The sequence below is a fragment of the Myotis nattereri genome, assembly GCF_964212035.1.
Source record: "Myotis nattereri genome assembly, chromosome: 7".
Lineage (NCBI taxonomy): Eukaryota > Metazoa > Chordata > Mammalia > Chiroptera > Vespertilionidae > Myotis > Myotis nattereri.
This window is the reverse complement of record NC_138082.1, coordinates 68,618,835-68,642,907: the sequence shown is the minus strand read 5'-3', so window position 1 is coordinate 68,642,907 and position 24,073 is coordinate 68,618,835. Positions and strand designations below refer to the sequence as shown.

At 41.8% G+C, this 24,073-nt stretch overlaps 1 protein-coding gene across 2 annotated transcripts in view; it reads right to left on the bottom strand.

Annotated features, from left to right (window-relative positions):
• Positions 1 to 24,073, bottom strand: part of GTDC1 (glycosyltransferase like domain containing 1) — a 361,495-nt gene that overhangs the window by 21,974 nt on the left and 315,448 nt on the right. For both annotated transcript variants that reach the window (XM_081095911.1, XM_081095910.1), the window contains one exon: positions 3,407 to 3,516. In XM_081095911.1, the coding sequence (XP_080952037.1) occupies positions 3,407 to 3,516 (110 nt within the window). The remainder of the gene's footprint in view (positions 1 to 3,406; positions 3,517 to 24,073) is intronic.

The following is a 24,073-nucleotide window of genomic DNA, read 5'->3' as shown; positions in this document are numbered from 1 at the left end:
ATTACATAGGTAGGATTGTTGACACCATTGAAAGTCATTCTTCTGGCTGATGTTAAACAGTATGGAAACTGGTTGTATAATATGCCTTTTAGACAAGCTGATGAGGCACCAGGCAAGGAAGTGCATGCCTTCCAGGCAGCCCTTTCTGTGGGGTGCTGGATGGTTACTTGGGGAAAAGGAATGTTGACACTTGCAGAAAATTTAGGGTCAGAAAACAAGAACATGGAAGGGTAGCAGAAAGTAGTGGTTAAAGTACTACCTAGTTGTGTGATCCTACTTAATTTCTTTAAGCCTCAGTTTCCCCACCTGAGGAAAAAAAATGGAGAATGATGCTTAGGACGAGGCTTAGAACATTGCCTGGAATACAGGGCTTGTTAAATAAACCAGAATGGTGACAAGAATGGCTGACGTTACACAGGGTGGCCTGTTAGGACACGTCTGGAGTGAAGCCAGGCGAGGTGGCCTTCTAGGAGCACGACCTGGAAAGCCATCAGGCTCATTCATCCGCACAAGTCAGGCTCCTCCTGTGGGGCAAGGTGAAGTGCTGTAGCCACAAAAAGAGTCCATTTATATTTGAAATGCCAGAGATGGACCAGAGGCTGAGGCCGAAAGAGCCCCGTGAGGCTAGGAAGAACAGAAGCAAGCACATAGGTGGTATGATGCCCCTGTCTGGGGGCTGCCCCAGCCTTCTTTAATTAGTTCACAGCATCCTCGGAACCTGTTAGTTACATGCGTGTCTTCCCAAGGCAGAGGTCTCTGAGGGTGGAGACTCTGTCCTGCTCACCATGGATCCCCCTTCCACGTGCTCAGTGAAAACATGTTGGAATGAAGCTGAGGTGAGGAATAAGATCGACCTGTAACTACTAAGCACTCAGTACTTGGGCCCTTCACTGCTCCCCACCTCACTTTCAGTCCTTCGTGCTGCTCTAAATAACTCAATGCTAATGTACGAGGGGAGACAGTGAGGCCAAGAACACAGCCCTTTGAGTAAAATCCTACTCTTGTTTGTGGTAGGAGCCTACAAACTCTCCATAGAACTGGCCCAGGAGACTTCAGCAAAGGGACATCCTCCAGCCACCTAACTCATCAACTGACACAAGTAAAACTGAACTCAGCCGTGCTGCAAATGGGCTGCTTGTTTCTTCCTTCTTTCTTTACAGCCACGCCTCAACCAAATTATTTTCTGTGTTTTCCTTGAGCACCTCTCTCACACAGTGGGCTCACTAATCTATCAGCCACTACCTCACAGAGTCACACGTGGATGACTACTGGTGAGTCTTACTGCGGTTCTGCCTGAATGGCACTGCAAGACAGACTTTCCTAAAACACAAGTTCCATCATACTTCTTCCCTGTTCAAGATCTAGGCTCCTTATTTTTTTATCTTTACCTAATCTACTTGGGTTATTAAGATCCTCCCTACATAGACCCTACCCTACCTATGTAAGGTACACATTACTTATATATAAATTTTCTTAAGTCTTATATAAATCTTTACTGTTTAAAGTATTATATGCCCCCTATCTCCCCCGCTCCCCCATTGATCTCTTTCAGCCTGCCTCCTACCCCAGGCCTTCATCACCCTATTGTCTGTGTCCACGGATTATGAATACAAGTTCCTTGGTTGATCTCTTCCTACTCAGCTACCCCCACCTTCCCTCTGAGATTCTGCAGTCTGTTCTATGCTTCTGTGTCTCTGGATCTATTTTGTCCATCAGTTTATTTTGTTCATTAGATTCCATATGAGTGTGATGATGTGATACTTGTCTTTCTCTGACTGGCTTATTTCGCTTAGCATAATACTTACTTATTTAGGTTTGTGTGCTGAATCTCCTATTCTACTTAGATTAGTGACCTCATAGCACTAATCACTAAAATTATTCTCTAACACGGTATCTAAAATGCTTGCTTCTATATACTTTGCCTAGGTTGTTTCCACTTTTGAAATATCCTAATCTCTTGGCTATTCAATTAACAACTCATTCTAAACCACATATGTCAGTACTAACATATCTATAATAATAAAAGCATAATATGCTAATTAGACCAGATGTCCTTCCAGATGACCTTCTGGACAAAGCTGGGGCTGCAAGAGAAGCCCGGGACCCAGTGCCAGGGGGAAGCCAGTGCTGGCAGCTGGGGGAAGGAAGGCCTTCTCTTGCATGAATTTTGTGCATCAGACCTCTAGTAATTATATAATTTTGCATTTAACTCTCTGTTTCTTGTGCTATGCACAAGTGTTCCTTCCTGAACAAAAATAATTGCTTGAGGGCAGGAAGTTTACATTATTTTTATGCATTTACCCAACAAATATTCATTGAGTTCCAGAGCTGTGCCAGACACTGCACTTGGTTTGGGGTATAGCAAAGAACAAGACAGACATAATCCTGGACCTTGAAGCACCTACATAGTGTGTGTGGGAGGGTGGGGCGGGGGGTGGGGAGGGGTGAGATAAACATTTACACATAATTGTAAGATTAGAAACTGAGGTAAGCGCCATGAAGTAGAAGTATAGGTTCCATGAGACTATGATAAAGCTTCATATTAAAAGAAAATACCCCTGAGCTAAGAGCAAAAGGATAAAATAGAAACAAACAGGCAAATGACCAAAGGTTTAAGGAAGCCAGGGGCCTTAGAGGAACAGAAGAAAGATTGGTCTCCACAAGCCCAGAGGGCATAAGATGAGCCATATCAGATGAGGCTAGGGAGGTACAGGCTGGGTGTAGTTCTTAGCATTGAATCAGAATGGGAAGTACTACTAAGTGAGGGTAAACCTTAAGTGGTCTTTAAGAGTTATAATGCTCCACGGTAAAGGTCATTTCTGAACTTTAGTTATCTGTCTATTTGGAGTTAAAAAATGCTGAACATCCAAAGCTTAAAAAACACAAATACTTAAGTGCTTAGGATTTTTGCTAATTTTCTCAAGTTCAATAAATATGTATGGACCAATGACAACAATAATATGGGCTGTGGCCTACTCTACATTACACGTTTGACGCCAAAATGCTTTATATAGGCCACGTAACAGATGGTAATACATTTCAGCCATCACCACGTGAGTAGGATTCAAGCCAATGATCCCAGAGGTGAGAGGTTGTATATCCAATTACAAATTTCCACTTTCCTTAAGTGTGAAGATGCCTAAAGCAATATATTGTACTTACATCTAGCTGCATTGTATAAACTATATCTGATAAAAGAGATGACTTCACGTTCTCGACTTAAGTCAAAGAATGCTTACTTAAGTATTTTTTTTAATTGAATCCCACTTTAATGCCATTGTATAATCTTTTGGTTAACAGTGCTCATCTTGATTATTCTAACAAAGGGAAACATGGAAGTTAATATGTAATCTGTAGTGCTTATGCCATCTATAAAAATACACACGAGAAAATTCAAAATAGATACCTGGAACATCTGTGAAGGTTTCTCCAAGGACGGATACGTGGAAATTGAGTCCTAAGTCCTTAAGGTGCATTAATACCTTAAAAAAGCTCTCGGGATCTTTATCATGCTCCCTGGAAATAAACACAAAATATAACTTGAGATACCGTAGGGTCTGCGTTAGGAAAAGCATTTTCACTTCTCACAGTATCAGTTCCTTTCATGGTCCATTGTTAGGAGAGTCTCTGGTGCCCAAGCAGAGATTTCCCCCATCACCTTATATTGTCGCATCAACACTGAATTTTTTCATAAATATTATTTGCCATGTATCAACACCCAGTCCTATTGAATTTTAAGGGTCTGCAGCCTTTTATTAAAGGAAAAGTCTATCATGTTTTTCACATTTTTTTGTTAGATTATAGAAAGGCTAGTGTAGTTTCCTCTCCCCTAAAATGATTAATTTCCCACTTAACACAGGTTTTAAGAAGAAAAGTCTTCAAAGGATGGCTCTGCTGATCATGAGGATGTACCAAAGATGCTCGCCATTTCCATGAGTGTGAATACCTTCCCCTCGCAGTCGCTGAGCCCTTGGTGTCCACAAGGAATACATGATTTAGGAAGTGAGACTACAGACTCTCTCACCAATCTCTATTTCAAATAACTGAATGGAGAATTAGAAATACATCAAAAGGGGTTGGCCTGAGTCTAAGTCCACTGATACTAACTTAGGAGTGGAGGTGAATTGACATATAATTCTTTCATTTCATACAGGCTTTACAAAACATGGCTTATTTTTGTTTGTTTAGCTTGTCAGTCTTCGTTGCAATGACAGAATGAGAGACTAAAGGACACTAAAATAAAAAAAAACCCAACAATTTAAGAAATCATATTAAAATGAAGTGAGTTATTTTTTACATTCTAAGGTGTGAATATTCTAATATTTCTTGCATTTAATTACACTGTTTTAAATTATCTTATTTCACACAGATGTGGACCAGATGTCTTCAAAATATTTGTTTTTTTATTTATAATTCAGAATTTTAATTTATTTTCTATATCACAGAGAAATAGTTATATATCAGCAATTGAATTTCTCATTTACCAACTAATTATGTAAAAATAAATCTGTAAATTGATCAAACTGAGATATAAAATATGAAAATTACATCATTTAAGAAATCTCATGAAAAATGACATCTGCAAACCTAAATATGTTAATTCACAATTCAGTCAATATTTTCAGTATCAAGAATTAAAACAAATGCATCTTCTGAATAACATTTAAAAATGGCATTTCTAATCTCATGCAATTGTAAATTCTTACAGGATCAGAATTCAGTAACAAGTTATTTTAAGCTCTATATTGCTCAGTTTGACTTACTGCATATAATAAAGCATGCAGTGGCAAAGTGCTCTTGTCTTTTTAAGATAATGCGGGTTACATACATGTACCATGGGGAAGTTTTGGGATAGTTCTCAGATACACACGCTACTGCTGCAGGCAACAAAGACCCCAAACAGTTGGAGAGCAAAGAGTACCCCACTTGCGACCTCCACCCATACCAATCAAATAGCTGCCACGTAATCTGTAATGCGTTCTTTTCGTTTGATTCTTTTGGAAATACTTAGATGAAAAGAATGGAAACAATACAACATAATATATCTTAAAGAGGGAGTAACACAATAGGGACATTTAGCCACTTAGCTTCTCTAAATTTTTTATTTTGAGTTCCAAAAATTTTGGCTATGGATCCCCAAGAGAGTATTTATTCTAAATATTTCCTGCTGGTGTTTTGTTTGTTTGTTTTGTATTAAAGTAAATGTAGCTGTGGTTTGGGGTTGAGAGGAGGTTTAGTTGGGTAGAAGCTATAGTTCTTAAAAGATTCCAATGTGCTTTCAAAGAGGCAGGCTTTATAAATCTCTATTTTCAGTGTTTTTATAAGAGATAAGTGCATGACAATCCTACTGTACTTTTAAGGTAATTTTTATTGGTGAACAAAAGCTTTCATATTCAATAGTCACTTTGCATAAGAACACAAAAGAGATTTGTATGAATCTCCTCCTTTTTTGATTACACTGTAAGGACCAATGTAAGGTGAGATTTTTTTCTTACCCAAAATTATCCCTGAGAAAAAGAAGCATGTTATACTAAAGTTCTTATAAAGTTTCTCATAATACCAGGCACTCTCTCAATTATTTTGAACCCAGTTCTGTTTAGGGAAGCTGCATTAACCGGAAACAGTGTCCACTGATGAGCATTCTGGATGAGCAGTGAATCCATGGTGAAAAAGGAAGCAAAGGAATTTGATACTGCACTGGGCTAGGGATTATTTGTGGGGACATCACCTAACAATTTGAAGAGTTGGATGCTGTCAAAAACATGTAATTGGTGGAGGCTGGCGAAAGGGGGAGGAGAGGTGATACCGATAACATCAACATTCAAATTGTTTAATCATAGTGGTTAAGAAGACCATGAGTAGCAAGCGGGTGTTTATAGTTCGGGAGATTTCTGGTGCTGGCATCATACAGTTTCACAAGTCTTGTACCTCACACCACTCAGACTGAATTCCAGATGGCAGGGGATGGGGACATGCCCGCTGTCTGAAAAGGTGGCACTTTTCTGAGGTCAAGAAGCCTTTGGAGGTGGTATTGGACTAAAACGGCTTGATGAACTATAAGGGTGGGAAAAGAGCAATACTTCTAAAAATATGCTACATGTTTTGTGCTTTGAAGTATTATTTATGTATAAATTAGTAGATTACTTAACACAGGTAGACACACGACTATTTCTTCTATGTCCCATAGTCAATTTAGCTGACATTTTTTTCTGGATTTTTCTCTTTAGAAAGTGGGAAATTGCCTAATATTTAGACAATTATTAAAGATGCACACAGATATTTAGCCACAGCCATACACCCAGGCATGGACGTAGCAGTGGCAGAGCTCAGAATTTTTTTGTCCCAAAAGGCACTCATTCCAGATACCCAATGGGCCGTCCATGGATCTTATGCCAGCACCGTGACACTAATGAACCCATTCAGCAGAATATGTGTCTGCTTGATGTCCTTTCTAAGAAGTCTAATGTGAAACTCTCATGATTTTAGCACATAGCATTAAACATAAGATGAGTGGCCCTGTCTGTCAATAGCTGTCAAGATTAAACACACATTCACAATATATTCAATTCCCTGGAGACGTACATGCTCCCTAAACACTCCTGCTCTCATACATTGCTGGTAGGAATGTAAATTGAAATGATATTTTAGAGGGTAATTCGGTAATGTACATAATTAAGTCTTAAAATATATATAATTTTTGCCCCAGTAATTCCAATTTAGAAAAATTACCCTATGAAATAATTAAAGAGGTACACAGAAATTCAGCCAGAGTACTTTCATAACAGCATTGTTTATCATGGTGGCCATCTCTAAACAACCCAATGAGATGATAAGGCTGTTAAGTAAAAGGGCAGTGACATAGTATTTGTTATATGTTCTGTTTTATACAATGAATGTATGTGCCTAGAAAAAAGTTTGGAATGAACTGTACTAAAATATTAACAAGGTTTATCTCTAAGCACTGCATTATACATGTTTCTTTTTTTCACATGCTTTCTATTATTTTTAACAAACTTTAAAAAATATAAATCATTTTAATATTTTTAGGAACCACCTCTAACATTCTGCCATAAAATGGTATTCACAGGATTTGTGCTTAGCTCTGTTAACATTTTCAGTGTTTACAGTAGCATAATTCCTCATTTCCTGTGACCCCTCTACATGACAGCTGCCCATTGAGCAAACCTGATTCATCATAAAATATTCTAGGAGGTGAGTCAGGGTCCAAGCTTCCCCACAATCCCTACATTCTTGAGTCGTAAGAATGAAACAGTCTGGCTGGGACTCATTCTTCCTCAGCCCGACTATGGCAGCAGAGACCAGCATGGAAATATTTCAGGCTACTGGAAGCAGCAGATATAGCAGGAACAGCTTTTATTCCCAAATATTATTCAGAACATTTGAAAAGCATAAACTGTTCCCATGTGTTTTTTCTCCTATATCTGTTCTCTCTCTGTTGCTTTCCCATTTAGTTTTTTAGAGCTAAATTTCTTCCTAGTCCACACTTAACATTCATTGAGTAAATATTTATTGAGGATTGCTAAGTTCGCCATACTCGTCACTTACACTCAACGGTTCCCCATTCCTATTTCCCCACATGACTTTACACTTATTGAATTCAATCTCTTTGATCGAGTTCCTTGCCTTGCCTGGGTAGAAACCTGGCTCCATACAGATGCTGTAGCCTTGCTAGCAGCATGTCACTGCATTGAGAGCTCCATGAGAGAAAGATAAATGATGTCTGTTTTGTTCATTACTAAGCACCCAGTGGCTTGCCAAGTAGTGGCTGACACTGTTTGTGTTCATCAATACCTGGTTCTTTTCTCATTTTCAGCACACAGATTGCACATTTATCCCCTTGAAGGAGAGGAGGCTACAGGACCAGGTCTGACCAATGGGTCGCAAGCCCATTGATGTGTATCACTTCTAGTTGGAAACATCTAAGAGCAGTTCTGCATAGCTTTCTCTGCTGCAGGGATCCTTACAGAAGTCTTGTTTTAACCTAAGATGGTTAGCTTCAGAGAATGAGATGGTCTGGATTGATACATAGAGGAGAGATGCCTCATAAAACTACATAAACATGCAGCAGGCTTTGAGTTAGTGAGAGAAGTAAACTTTTGTTGTGTTTAAGCAACTAAGATTTTTTTTTTTGGGGGGGGTGTCTTCATTACAGCAAGGCAATGTGGCCCATACTGACTAATACATTATCTAGGGCATAAACGTAGCTGCTTTAAAATATCTGTTGAACAAATAAAGATGTCAGAAAAATGAATTATATTTATAGGTCTCTTACTATGTTCAAGATTCCATGTCAGGCATCTGATCCTAATATTACTTAAGCCTCTCAACCAAGGGTCATCCAAATAAATTTTTTGTTTATCCAAGATCACATAGAAGAATTCAAGTCTGCATTTGAAATTATGTCTTATGACTACGAAGTCATATTCTTTCTTCTATACAGCTTTTGACTTTTTTCTTTCAACATCCTATCTAATAATAGACAAACATGGTAATTGACCATACCTTTGCTATGCCTCCCATTGGCTAATCAGTGTGATATGCAAATTAACCACCAACAAAGATGGTGGCTAATTTGTATACTGCAGGCAGGGTGGGACAGTGCGAGCCACCAGCGCACTGCCATCCAGGGCAGGCCAGCCCCAGAAGACCCAGAAGCCGGCCTGCCTTGCCGCTCCAGAAGACCCAGAAGCCGGCCTGCCTTGCTGCCAGGGACCTGGTCTGGTCCCGGGTGGCAAGGCACGCCGGCCCCAGAAGACCCAGAAGTCGCCTGATATGGCAGTAACTCTATCAGTAAACACTCTGAAAGTTAGTGGCATAAATGCACCAATTAAAAGACAGATTATGAGGGTGAATCAAAAACAAAACCCACGTTAAATATAAAGACACATACAGATTAAAAGTAAATGAATTAAGCTGCAGCCTGTTTTGCTCAGTGGATAGAGCATTAGCCCGTGGACTGAAGGGTCCCAGGTTCAATTCCAGTCAAGGGCATGTACCTCAGTTGCTGGCTTGATCCCCAGTCCCTGTCAAAGCATGTGCAGGAGGCAACCAATCAATGTATCTCTCCCTTTCCCTTCACTCTCTCTAAAATTCAATGGAAAAATAACCTTGGGTGAAGATTAACAAAAACAAAGTAAATGGATTAAGTAACATTAAAGAGATTATAAGAAAAATATATTCCAAATTTTGTTAGTTGTATAATGGTTATGTTTAAATTATTAACACCTAAGAAATTGGGCGAAGGGTACATATAATATGCTGTAGTATTTTATAGTTCTTTTTACATGTATGAGATTATTTCAAATTAAAATATTAAAAAATTAAAAATTAATAAAATATTAATTGAAATGTATCTGCATTACATGAAAAATCTCCTAATTGCTTCTAGCATAACTTATTAAATTGTGTTAAAATTTACAAGGGTTCAATTAAAAAATATCTTAATTATAAATGATATAATAGAAAATATATAATAGTGCCGTTATAAGCACTTATCTGAAAATAAAAATTTAAAGACGTGAATTTAAAGAAGGGATTAGCCAAAGAAAATATATGCACAACCCATGGACACAGACAACAGTATGGTGATGGCCAGAGAGAAGTGGGGGGAAAGAGCTGGGTAGAGGGGGCAAAAGGGAGGAAATAGGGATATCCTATATAATAATAATAAAAGGCTAATATGCACATTCACTGAACGGCAGAATGACCAGTTGCTATGATGTGCACTGTCCACCAGGGGGCAGACGCTCAATGCAGGAGCTACCCCCTGGTGGTCAGTGCACTTCCATATGGGGAGTGCCACTCAGCCAGAAGCTGGCTCATGGCTGGCCAGCGCAGTGGTGGTGGCAGGAGCCTCTCCCACCTCTGTGGCAGCACTAAGAATGTCCAACTAACGGTTTAGACCTGATCCCTTGGGGGCCTAAGCCTTTAGTCAGACATCCCCCGAGGGCTCCCTGGCTGCCAGAAGGATGTCTGACTGCAAGCTTAGGCCTGATCCCTGGGGAGTGGGCCTAAGTAGACATGTGGACATCCCCCAAGGGGTCCTGGACTGTGAACGGGCGCAGGCCGGGCAAAGGGGACCCCCCCCCACCCCCCGCCGCCAGTGCACAAATTTTTGTGCACAGGGCCTCTAGTATAATAATAAAAAGAGTTGGTACCTACAGGCCATGGTTTAATTTCCAGACCATCAAGTATGAACATTTCTTAGATTCTCATTATGGGAGGTTAAAACTCATTAGATAAGAGATGACAATAAGAATATGAAAAAGTAATATGGAATTATGATCTCTCCAATGCCATGGTTTCTAACTTCTTTATCTTTATAATACTCTGCTAACCTGCATCTTAATTCCACATTATGAAATTCTGCTTTACTTCCAAAATCAGCGATGTGTTCCTCACTCAAAAACATAAGACTTCTATTTACCCCCCTGGGTTAGTTGTTATTATCATTTATTTCTCCACTATCCTTTCTAGGGCCATGAACTTGTCAGTCTCCTCTCCATGCCTGACATAGCAATAATTTTGGTTTTCCTCCACATGTGCTGCTTCTGCTTCTAAATGGGGCTTCAAGTAGACTGTAGCCAATAGTCTTATTAACCACCAACTTCTCAACTTCCCTTCCCACCCCCATCAGTGCCTCTCTTTCTTGAACTCTACTAGCCCTCCCCACGATCATTTTCTTACAGTTGACCAAGACTATCCACTCTGGCTTCTCTCATTCTTTTTATCTTTGATATTTGTGGTGTTTTAATATTTTAGAAATTTAACCAATTTGTTCCACCCTCTCCTCTCACTCCAACACATTCAAGTTGCTAAGATGTTTTATGTTCATTGCTTTAGGGAAGGCATGGGAAAAAGCCCCTCCAAAAGAGGGGCAGTATTCTTATTTGATTACAGAAGCAAAAACCTTTGTAGAAACGGTGAGGATTTCAGATTAGGTACAAGTATTTAAGAAAAATGCCAGGAGACTATAGCATACCCCCTCCCACCCTGTGTCACTATTTCATGTCTCGATAAGAAACATGAAGGACCAATGGAGGAGAGGTGAGAACAGAACTCTGAGAATCCCAGAGGCCATGCACTATGCTTCCTGGGTTAGAAGCCTGGGGAAGAACCAGGACTCCAGAGAGTGAACGTCTGATTGTATGTACCTAGGCAGACCGTACGAGGACATCTGTAAGAGATTCCCGAGACGTGGTAGGCATAAAAGTGGAACCACAATTCCTGTGAATGTCATGAAAGAATCCCAGAGCAGCAGGCAGACAGTACAAGAGATCCCTCGTCAGCAGCCTATGAGGAATGGGGACCAGGAAAATGGAAGACAGAACTTTCTAGCACCATATTGAAATGGTCCATTGCAGAGAAATTAAGTTATAGAAAAATAAAGTTTTAATTTATGCATATCAGGGTTTTGTGCCATCTACATATTCACATTCTCAACTTTCCTTTTAATAGAAGAGGGAGGGATGCCTTTCACAATTCAGTCTATTGGCGCTCCATATTTTCTACCTTGCTTCTCCGTGAGAGATCCATGTTCTCATATTCAGTTTTCTTACTAAAGCCTGTTCCTATTCCACGTTTTCTTCATTTATAGATTTGGCATTTTAAAGTTAATCCTTTTACCTGACCACATCTATTGACAACAACAGTTCCAATGATGTATTATTTCTAGGTGACTTTTAACAGCTCACTTCATCCTAGAACAGTAGCTATGTCCCTCTTTTCTTATCGCCTATGTTTTCTCTACTGTGCCCCCATTCTCCCATTTGTCCATTCTCTTGGATGAGAGTACTCTCAACAACAGCAATCCCCACCCCTGCACCATTCACTCTCATGTATTTTATGGTTTCTCCAACTTTGGACATCATTGTCTACACTCAACTTTCTTAGAAGGATCCTTGCTTGGTTTCCAAGTAGTGTATTCAAACTGTAACCAATGACCTCCTCCCCAGTTAAATCTTCCCACTTATTCCATCAGAAGGCCACCCAGAAAAACCATATTCAACAAATTATTTTCCCCCATTAGGTATCATAATATGATTTCTTTTTAAATCCCCCCATTGCTAAAACTCAGACCCCCCAGGCTGATTCTCTTCAACAATGATTTCTACTCTCCCTGGACACTGTCCACAGTAATTTCATTCAGCTGTCTGACTTGTCAATGAGCTCGCTTCCTCTGCAACTCTGGCCAGGAAGCTGCAGACATCCATGCCTGAGAGCACTGGTAGGCCATGAAGTGTCTTAATCAAGATGAATTGGGTCTTCCCCACCCTTGAGATGTTACTTCAGCAGCAGCCACCATTCCACATATTTTAAACCATCATAATGTAATTACTTCCTCTCAGATCTGGGAGGTTCTTTGAAAACCCTTTCCTCTGCCCAGTGCATTACTGCCTTTCCATTTCCCTCTGTAATAATCTCCCTGTTCACTGTGGTGATTGGGGCTGTAATTTGCAACCAACTAATCATTTAGATTTTCTTTTGGATTATATTATTTCCCTCCAAGGGATATACAGAAATACATCCAAAACCGCTTGCTAGTTATCCCGAGAGCTACCCCTCTGGGAAACTAGGAAACTCTCTGCTGCCCCTGAGAACTGTTGCTTCTTCAGAGAGGAAGACGTGTAATTCTTGTTTCCTGTTTTACGCTCACTGCCAGGAAGCTTATATTCAGGTTTTAAAGTGCTCAATTTCAGCAAGTATCAGATGAAAATAATAGCAGTGAAAAATACAAGAACAACAACAACAAAAACCTAACTGGAAGGGGTCAATAGTAGACAGGATATTTCAGACAGTAGAATCATTGATCACGAGATCAACCGAATTTATCCAACATGAACAACAGAGAGAAACATAGGAAACAATAAAAAATGGAAAAGAACTGAACCGCAGGGACCGGTGGGACAAGAACAGAAGAACCAACATTTGCATCATCAGAGCCCCAAAATGGACTCTGTATTTTTTTTACAAATGCATGTGAATGTACAATTATTTCAAAAAAAATTTCAAATGTAAAAAAAGCACACCCATTGTAATAAAATACAAATAATTATATATATATATATATATATATATATATATATATATATATATGTATTTCTACTATTTTTCAGATGATACCACTACTAACAACTGTCTGGTGAATAGACTTCTTGACCTATTTCTATGCATACGCAAACATATATTTGTGTGAGTGCATTTTTACACAAACCCACCTTACTTTATAAACAGGAGATCAGTATCAGTCGTTCCACACATTCCATTTTCAATAAATATGTAACAGACATGTTTTTCTTTATTGATTAAGGTATTACATATGTGTCCTTATCCCCCCCCCATTGTCCCCCACCCCCCACTCATGCCCTCACCCCCTGGTGTCTGTGTCCATTGGTTGGGCTTATATGCATGCATACAAGTCCTTTGGTTGATCTCTTCCCCTTACCCCCACCCTCCCCTACCTTCCTTCTGAGGTTTGACGGTTTGATCCATGCTTTTCTGTCTCTGGATCTGTTTTCGTTCATCAGTTTATGTTGTTCATTATATTCCACAAATGAGTGAGATCATATGATATTTATCTTTCTCTGGCTGGCTTATTTCACTTAGCATAATGCTCTCCAGTTCCATCCATACTATGGCAAATGGCAAGAATTCCTTCTTTTTTTACCGCAGCATAGTATTCTATTGTGTAGGTATACCACAGTTTTTTAATCCACTCCTCTGCTGATGGGCACTTAGTCTGTTTCTAAATCTTAGCTATGGTACATTGTGCTGTTATGAACATAGGGGTGCATATATCCTTTCTGATTGCTGTTTCTAGTTTCTTGGAATATATTCCTAGAAGGGGGATCATTGAGTCAAATGGGAGTTCCATTTTTAGACATTTATGCATATCAATGCATAGAGGTATTTCATTTTAAATGGTTACATAATATTTCGCAATTTTAAAGTAAATTGTACTAATGGACATTTGTGTCTAATTTTTGGATGTTTCAAACAATACTAAAATTGACATCTAGTTCTCTTTATAACATTAAAATTTCTCTTTTGTAGAATTATGTTTTCCTATTTATCTTTATTGTTGAAAGTATTACAGCTGTCCCCTTTTCCCCCTCCATTGACCCCCTCCAACCTGCTCTCCCTCCCTCCCAGGCCTTCATGGGTTATGCATATATGCATATAAGTTCTTTGCTTAATCTCTGCCCACCTCTCCCCCCTTCCCTCTTAAATTTTTCAGTCTGTTTCATGCTTCAATGTCTCTGGATCTATTTAAAATTTCTCTTTTGTAGAATACTTAGTCCATTCTTGTTTTTCTTCCTATCCAGCAAATGCAGCCACTTCAAATCTCTATCCAAGGCCCTTCCCCCCTTTCTACAATATGAACCTTCCTTTTGGAACTATCCTGTTTTCAAAATTGTACATACTCACTTCTGCTATAATTTGCACCACAAGGGAAAGCTCATGCCTCTTCTTACCCTGTATTCCCCATGTCTAGAACAGGCCTGACACATAGCTTAAAAAGTTATTACATCGAGTTGACTCCAAACCTACATCATCTCCCATGAATCTAATCTTTTTATTCCCACTTACTGTTGATTATTATCTTTATAACCAGATGAATATATAGAAGGTTAACTTGGTTCTTCCAATGACAACTCATCTATAATACTTAAAACTAAACTGATGCCCTCATCAAATATGACACTACTGGCCAAGTTCCTCCCTGGTGCCCACATGTCCTTATTCACTCAGTATTCCAGGATCTCAAGCCCAACAGATACGTTTCTGAACATGGAGGCTCCTTCCAAATATGTCCTGCCAATCAACTTACTACCAACCTTGCTATTTCATCCAATAGAAGTAATTTAATATTTGTTTGATAAAGTCCATTTTTATGGTACAACTAGAAGCCCAGTACATGAGATTTATGCACTAGGGCGGGGTCCCTCAGTCCAGCCTGTGCCCTCTTGCAGTCTGGGACCCCTTGGAGGATGTCCGCTTGCCAGGGATCGGGCCTGAGCTGGCAGTCAGATATCCCTCTTGCAGTCCGGGGTTCTCTCAGCCTGGTACCCCTTGCTCCTTACTTCCCGCCTGCAGTGGAGGTGGGCGAGGCCCTGCCACCACCAGCCGTGAGCCCGGCTTCTGTGGGAGTGCACTGGTCACCAGGGGGCAGCTCCTGCGTTGAGTGTCTGCCCCCTGGTGGTCAGTGCGCATCATAGTGACCAGTCATTAGGCTGGTTGGTCTATTTGCATATTACATTTTTATTATATAGGATGTTATCACTTCATACATTGACAACACCACTGAGCTTCACTCCTCCTCTGTCACTTCAGTTTCCAAAACACTGTTACATTATCCTCTTCAACATGATTTTCCTTATATATCTCTTCTTTGAAATGTCATTAACCTGAAACCATTAAATAGAAATTAAGCCTCCCTATGCAACATTCAATATTTCCATCAATCATTCACCCCTACCAGTCCTCCAAATGAGTGTCGATTCATTCATTCTCAGCCTCTCCCTTTCTCTCTGCTGTTTCCAATCCACAGTTCTAGTGCCTACAATCATGGAGCCCTGGACCACATCTTCCTCTCCACAAGGTCCCTGTGTGTCCACTGTCTCCTTCACTGACTCTGAACTTATTGCCCCTGGCAACCATCCTTGAGATGCCCCATCTCACTCTGAGCCACTACTGCACCACATCCCGAAGCTGCTGCTGATGTCATGAGCATGCTCTACATTACTTCTTAGTTACTGTTAGTCTGAAAGCTCCAAAATATCAGAGAAACGCTTTGACTCCAGAAGTGGGTGGACACTCAAAATATGACTTTGGAATGAGTGAATGATGGTCCCCTTATGGCCAAACAGTGACAGTTATATATTTAAAACTATGGTAGAATACATCAATGAAATGACATGAAGGATCATGTTTTTTTTCTTTTTTAATAGAGAATTAAACATGGTCTGCATGATTGGATACCTTTCATTTAAATGGATTTCAGTTCTTAATAACAGGTTTTCATATTCAGTTGTGGGCATTTTGTCACATCTAGAAATGACAAGGACTTCAATCATATGGGAAAGAATCATAATTCGAAGAAGAAAAAATTCATCCGAAAACTTCCTTTTGATTTAAAAAATGTTAAAAATAGAAATGGACAGAGTGATTCAGAAAAATTCTCTCCAATGGGGGTGGGGGGTGGGGCGGAAATGCTGCAATTCTGTCCATTTTACATTGTCTGTCTTGTTTCTAGACCCGACTGAGACTGCCATGTTTGTTGGCTGACAGAGATCTCCCAGAAGAGACAGTCTCCTTAGTCGGCAGCAGCTGCTGAGCACACCAGATTGCCATGGTGATGGCTGGGAAAGGAGGAACGCAATATGGGATGTCTGTTCTAGAAAGACCTGCTCAAAATGATGTGTTCTCGTTGTCGCATATGTTGCCTTTTTTTTCACTTTATAAACAGTATTAATTATATGTTTCTTCTCTTCTACTACATTCTTACAAATGGAATAAATCTCTATATCCTACTTAATCCTTTTCACAATACTATATAAAAAAATTCAGTCCCAACTCTTGTAACTCCAGCCTCTTCTTGTTTATTATTTAAAGTTATTAAGACCTACTCACATTAGCTACCAAAGATAGACTAATTATTCATAGGGAAAAGAGTAAAAGATTCCGAAGATTGTAATAACATCACATGCTATGAATTTATTTTAAGAAAAGGTTCTCCGGAATGAGAAGCCTCTGGAACCAGAGTCTTAATTAAATATGCTACTGCCAGTTGGTTAGGTATCAGAACAATTTATTTCCGGTAAAGAATGAGTAACAAAAGATAGTCAACTATATTATATAGTGTAATTGGTGAGAGATTATTTTCATTCACTGGTTTGCTTCAGAAATGTATGTAAACCGCCCCCCCCCCCCCCCCCCGCAAAAGAAAAGATGCCTATTTTTAAAAAATTAATCCTCAACCCAAGGATATTTTTCCATTGATTTCTGGAGAGAGTGGAAAGGAGGGAGACAGACAGAGAGAAACATGGTGATGTGAGAGAGACACATTGATTGTCTGCCTCCCGTATGCACCCCAACCGGGGCCGGGGATCAAGCCGCAACCTGACCCGGATCCTCTATCCACTGAGCCAAACCAGCTAGGGCAGAAGATGCTTATTGAAAACTAATAATTAATCAATTCATTTATGGCTGTAGTTCTCAAGGCAAGTTTTATCAGAATAAATGAAGCAAAAGAGCTTACATGGACAACAGAGCCTAGTGAAAAGAGGGTTAAAATCCTAGTTCTGCTATTTAGTGACTGTAATCCAGAGCAAACTACCAAACCAGTCTGAGATTTAATTTCCTCATCTGTAACCATCTGGCTAATAACACTCAGTTCAAAGAGCCATTGAGGGGATTAAGTGAGATGACGAATATGAAACAATTTGTAGTGCTTGGCAAACAGAAAATTTGTAACAGAGGATGGCTGTTATTATTATTGTTATAATTGTTATTAGAATCACTGTTTTCTCATTTATAGAAATGGAAATTTAAGAATATTCTAGTGAGTTTACTAGCCACCATCCCTGGACAAAAAATAAGGTTTGCTATACTTTACAATCAGTTACGGTAAGCAGAATATGCCATGGTGCAGCCTCTCATGTTTACCTCAACAATTATAAATAAAGGCATCTAAAGTAGCAACTATAACATATGCAAATAACATAATAAGCACTCACTATATGGTGGCTGTTTTTCATGACATATAGTTAAAATAAGGTTTGAAGTAGACTGTGTTTATGTATACAGGCACATCTGTAACTGAATTATCCTTCTCAGCACTGTATCCTAATCCTCTCAAATGCCACAGTCAGCCTAGTCACCCTCACATCAATAATCAATTCCAGGACCAACTGCTCACTACCACCCAAATAGGTCTTTCCTTTCTGGATGTAGTTCAGATACTCATCTTTTCTTCCCAGGACTAATATAACATCATTCCAAATCCCCTTCTTATAATAATTACAACTGAAGGTGGGGAGTCCCCCCAACAGGAGGACTAGAAATAGAATATAAATGTAGTCTTCCATGACAAAGACATCAGCAACTATGAACCACACGAGAGGTGGAAAGCTGCCCCAATGATGAAGTTCACATGATTGTATAGGTGGGAGTGGAAGGAGGATTCTCAGAGAGAGCAGACGGACAAGGGGTCGGGGGGGGGGGTGCTTCCCCAAGGTGAAAGGCGTGCCTGAGTGCAAGGCCAAAAATCCCTCCTTGCACACATCCACAAGGCTGTGTGTTGGAGATGCTCAGTTCCCCTGTGCCTGGTCAGTCTTGGGAAGCAGAGGATAAACTGCTAAAAAACAGAGAAGGCATTTTTGTAAGAAGTTGTCTGTTTGATAAACACCTTTTATGGGAGGATTACAGGAGTACATTGGCTGGTGCACATGAAATATTTTTTTCTGACTACGTAATTCATTAATTTTCATGAATCAGAATGACACTGGAAGTTGAGTTTCCCATAAACATCCCAAAATCAAGGTAACCTTTCTAAAAAGGTAAACATTAAAAAACAAACTCCGTTTCTTCTGTTTTGGACTCAAATTTCATGGCAATCAATATTTGTATTTTTAAAAAATGGAATCTGTATAATACTTTCTAAATGAGAACTTACCCAAAGATTCAGTATTACATGTGTATTAACTTATGACACTACTAGGGGCCCAGGGCATGAATTCGTGAACCCTGAAACTGTGGGCTGTGAGGCTGTGGTAGGCACAGGGGTGGGTCTCGGCCCTTCCTCTGCATCCCCACCCAGCACCTCCCACCATGGCCCCTGGTACCCTGTCTGCCGGAAGCCCTACTCTTGCCACCACCGGTCCCACACACTGATGGCCCTGGTCCCGCTCGCACCTGCTAAAGGTGTGGAGCAATTCGGGCCAGCACCATCAGCGGGTGCGAATGGGGCCGGCACCATCAGCAAGTGTGAGCTGCAGCTGCTGCCCTGATTGCCCCTCAGGAGCAGGGGAGGTGGAGAAGCCCTCAGGGGCAATCAGGCTGACAGCCGCCACTTGCATCCACGGATGGTGCCCAGTGATCGGGACCGGTGCCGGGCACAGGCAGCGGGTGTGAGCGGCAGCTCTGGCACTGGCTACGGGTGCAAGTGGGGCCAGCACTGGCAGTGGGGGTGAGGGGTGGCTTCAGCACCAGCAGTGGGTGCGAACGGGGCCATTGCCGGCAGTGGGTGCAAGAGGTGACTGCTGGCCCCGATCTCCCCTCAGGAGCAGGGGGAGGTGGAGAAGCCCTGGGGGGCGATTGGGGCCAGCATCCGCTGCTCGCACCCACTGACGGTGCTGAGCAATCAGGGCCGGCGCTGGGGCACCAGCAGTGGGTGTGTGCGGGGCCGGGGCCAGCAGCAGGTGCAAGCTCTGGATGGGACTGCGGCATGCAGGAGCAAAGAATTTTCGGTAACTACCAGGGGCTTACTCCGATGACAGTGACGGGCACCCCAACTTTGTCTGGCGCCCCTGCTCACCTGCTCAACCATCCTGCTGTGGCCAACGCCCACCATGTTCCACGCACACCCCCTGTTGGTCAGTGCTCATCATAGCGACCAGTTGTTCAGCTGTTCCGCTGTCCGGTCTATTTGCATGTTAGCCTTTCATTATATAGGATTTTCATCAGGAAAAAGTCTTTACATATCCTAGATAACAGTGTGTGTCTGATGAGCAGAAGCAAAGAACTACTTTCACTTTTCGGTATAGTTTCTTGAATACTTATTCCAATTTTGTTTTATATTCTTATATTTATAATACTTTTCAACAGTTATTTAAATGTATATATTAGTACATTCTAGATTTGGAAGTATTAAAATGAGGTACGGTTTCAACCATTTAGTTCTAAGAAAGAAATGAGTGGTTTAATACCTTTGTTGCAGTTATGGGAGAGAGAGATAAGTAATAAATGCCTCTTATTGTTTCCACCTGTACACTGGGTTCTCAATATAAAATGCTGGAGGAGAGGCCATAGCAGGTCTCTACTTGAGTAGCAATTACCTTGAGAAAGGGTGCCAGGTAGACATTCACTGGTGGCTGGCCCTGAAAGTAAGAATTTCATCTGCAACAGGGTAAGCTTTTTTGTTTTGTTTTTAATCCTCACTTGAGGACATGCCTAGAGAAAGGAAACTTGGGGATGGGGGGAAGAGAGTGAGAGAGAGAGAGAGAAACATTGACCTGTTGTCTTTCGTTTATGCTCCAATCGGGGATCAGACCCAACCCAGGTACATGCCCTTGACCAGGAATCAAACCAGCGACTCTTTGGTCCCCAGGCAGACGCTCTAACCACTGATCAACACGGCCAGGGCCAGCGAGGCTAAACTTTTAAGCGGCCTCCCAAACCAGAGATTTCTAGGACCTCATTTAGGGCTGGGGAACACAAGCTGCCCCACTCCAACTTCGCTCCAGCCCCGGTGCAGCCCCAAACATGGGGGAGCACGTCCGCCAGAATCTGCGCCTCAATGTCAGTCACAAAGGAAACGGGGGAGAGCAGCCCTCCAGCTCCCTAGCGCCCTGAGAACAGGCGCGCAGTCAGCTTGGGTCGGTGATCTTTCTGGCAACTTCTGTGGCTCGGGAACCGAGGAGTAATGTATCTAACGGGGCCCCCTTTCAATTAGCCTCACTTCCTCAGCGAAGCGTTGCCTGCCGTTTCCAGGCAGAATTAGTTGCTTCCTCTTTTGGGTTTTCACTTATTATGTTGAACTGCAATTATCTGAGAGCTCTCGGAGGCAGGGTCTCCAAAGAAGCCCTATCAATACACGTGTAGAAGGATAATATTTGAAGTATTAATCAATGTGCTTAATGGACTTCCTCCCTTGGTGTTTCTTGCTTTGCAAATCCACTCCTCCCCCCGCATTGGGGGCAAGGATAGTCTGTACTCCCTTGCCCTGAAGGTAAGGTTATTAAACAGAAATGCAAAAAGGCGAACAAATAGTTAATTCTTGATTTTATAATACAATTCCAACATGAGGTCTCCACAGCAGTTTTGGAGAATAATCCTAAATTGGTTTTTTGCAATACCCTCTCTACCCATCACCTCCCTTCTCCCCCATCCTCCTGCCAAAAAAAAAAAAAAAAAAAATCATCTGTGCACCGAGGGAGGCAAGTGGGAGAGACTAGAGATCCTCATACGAGGATGACCAAGGCTGACCACTGGGAGAAACGGGCAGGAGAGAGCCCGTGAGATGGGAGAATGACCCTGCTCTTTGGCTTTTCTCCCAGAACCCAGGGCGGCAGAGCACTGTGGGGCTCCTGAGGGCAGCAGGGGCCCAGGGGTCAGGGAGGGCTGAAAGCAAGTTTGCTGCGTTTGCTGAGATTCCGAACAGCATGGGAGAGGAGGGACCTGACAGCCAGCATGCGGTGGCATCCCATGACGCGGTGGCCCCGCACTGACCTGAACACAGCAGCATCAACACACGGCAAAACTGAGCACCACGCCACAGCTCTGTGAGGTGATCACCAAGAGCCAGACAGGACGATACTCTTTTCAGAGGATGCCAACGTGGCCATGTGCCAACGGAGACCAAGCCGTCTCCCCTGATGCTCCATTGCACCCTCCGAACTGAAATGCTACTCAACGGATAAACAGGGAGAACTTAAAATCTCCTGAATGATTGTGAACTCCCTGAAGGAATTCCGGGGTAAATGAGGTGAGTTATGGAGAAACAAAGATTAATAATAATGTCAAAAACTTACCCAGTGCTTACATGGACCAGGGACTGTCCTAAGATCACGGGGGATGGACTAAGTCACTTCATTCCCACAGCTCGGCGAGGTGCGTGCCTAGCACTCTCCCACTTAATTTACAGATGAGGAAACTGAAACTTAGCAACGTTAAGTAACTTGCCCACGTTGCCGACTGGCCCAGCGGGAAGGGCCAGACGTGGTGTTCGTCCAGGCAGGCTGGCTGCAGTCTGTGCTCAGACATGACATGCAATCTGGCATTCGGGGGCCCTGGGGCGGCCACTGCCTTGCCCCAGTAAATAAATATGTGGTCACTGTGGGAATAAGTGAACGAGTACATGGCTATATCTGGGATTCCCTGTGCTTGGTTCTATAGTTCATGTTCATTTAACATGGCTCCTATGCTAAACTACAACTAAAAAAGGGGCGGGATTATTCTAATACATTTCAAAATAAGTATCTTGCACATAAACATTTTAGGTTAGAAAAGAACATGGCTTGTTCTCACTGTTATTATACTTAAGACATTCCTATTGAGTCATCTCTCCCCAGCCCAAGTCAGTTTATGAGGTAGGCGGTTCTAGTCTTCCATTCCTTGTACTCCCTTCATCTACTACAGTTACCTCTTATTTGGCCTTAGTGTGACGTAATCTTTACCTATCTAAACAATGCACACGTTAAGACTCACTAGTTTCTATTATGTATCTACTCTATTACATAAATAATTGTTAATAGTCTATGATTCCTTAATGTAATAAATATCCACTTGTAGAACTGCCTATTTGATGGTAACTATAAAGTTTAAAAAAAAGTTTAACCATGTAACACTCCATTTCATTTAAATTCCAAAGGAATACATGCTAAATAGACAGGAGAGAGGTTTACCTAAGACGGACAGACATGTGACAGGTAAGTGCCCCTCTCCAAACCCCCGCCTCCTCGAATGACCAGTCCCCCCTGCCCCGTCAGAGGAAGCAGGCGCTGCCCTGGAGCAGGTGAGGAGTCAGGCAGACACGGAGGGGAGAGAGCGGCATTGAGGGCAGGGACACGAGCAAAAGCACGGAGTTGGGGGGATAGTGAAGTAAACACTCTCCAGTTGCCGGACGCACACATTAAACACACAGATAGGTGTGTGTGTTCATTTTCAAGTGCTGGAAAGTGAGGAGAGAAGACTTTGCGAAGTGATGGCCTGTTCTGTAGTCAGTAAAGGCTGCGCAGGCTGCCTGCCCTGTGGGGTGGGATGCTCCGCAGTTTCCCACAGCTCCCAGGTGGCCCTTTCACTGAGAGCTGCTGGTTGGTCCCAGCGAGCCTCTGACATTCTGATCCCGGAGCGGTGGTTCTCTGTCCTGCAGGCTGTAAAGCTCAGGGAGTGATGGGAAACACCCACGCTGGGCTCCATCGCTCACCAACTGCACCAGAACCCCTCAGGTGCAGCTGCACGTAGGCATTTTGTACTGTGCAGTCAAGGGTGAGTACCACCATCTTAATCTGTCTTAAAAAATGGACAGATTAAGGCAATTCTGTTTTAATTTTTTTTTTCTTGCAGGTTGGTAGTTATGAATCCTGGCTGCACATTAGATTTAACTGGGATGCTTTAAAAAAATGGACTCAAGGGCCCTAACTTTCAGAAATCCTGGCTTAATTGGCATCAAGGCAATAGGCATTCTTAATTTTAAAAAACTCCTTATTTCACCAGACAGCCAGATTGAGATCGCTGATACAGGAGAGTGAAAGCCACAGAGGGGCTCTGAGCAAAATGACACGAAGAAGGCGCTGTGCTGGGAGGCTTACCCTTCATATGAACTGCAGGGCGCCGAGGTTAGAGAAGGGAGAATGAGAAGGCTGTCACAGTTGCCTAGGTTTCCATTAGTAAGGACTGGGGCCAGAAGTATGGCACAGCAGTAACATGGAAAGAATGGAATCCATGGAACAGATATTGTGGAGATCTAGGTCACTGTTGCACATTAGTAACATTCCCTTTCAGTTTCCTAATTTCACATTGGCCTTCAAACAAGTCTGAAACCTGACATCAAGCTCCTGAGTGGTCTAACAAACAAACAACCCTAACTGAGAATTAGGTTAAAGTAGTGCTGGGCTGGCATTCAACAGAGGCAAACGCACATCTGTCTGGAGGAATCCAGATACAGCGCAGGCAATTCTCAAAGAATTCCCTTTGATAAAGTTCCAAACAATATGGGCTCATGGTCAAAATAAAAGACATACAGGCAACAAGGCACCATGAGCAAAGAAAAAAAAAGACAGACAGCAGACCCACAAAGGTGTCATATACTAGAATGATCAAGTATGGAATA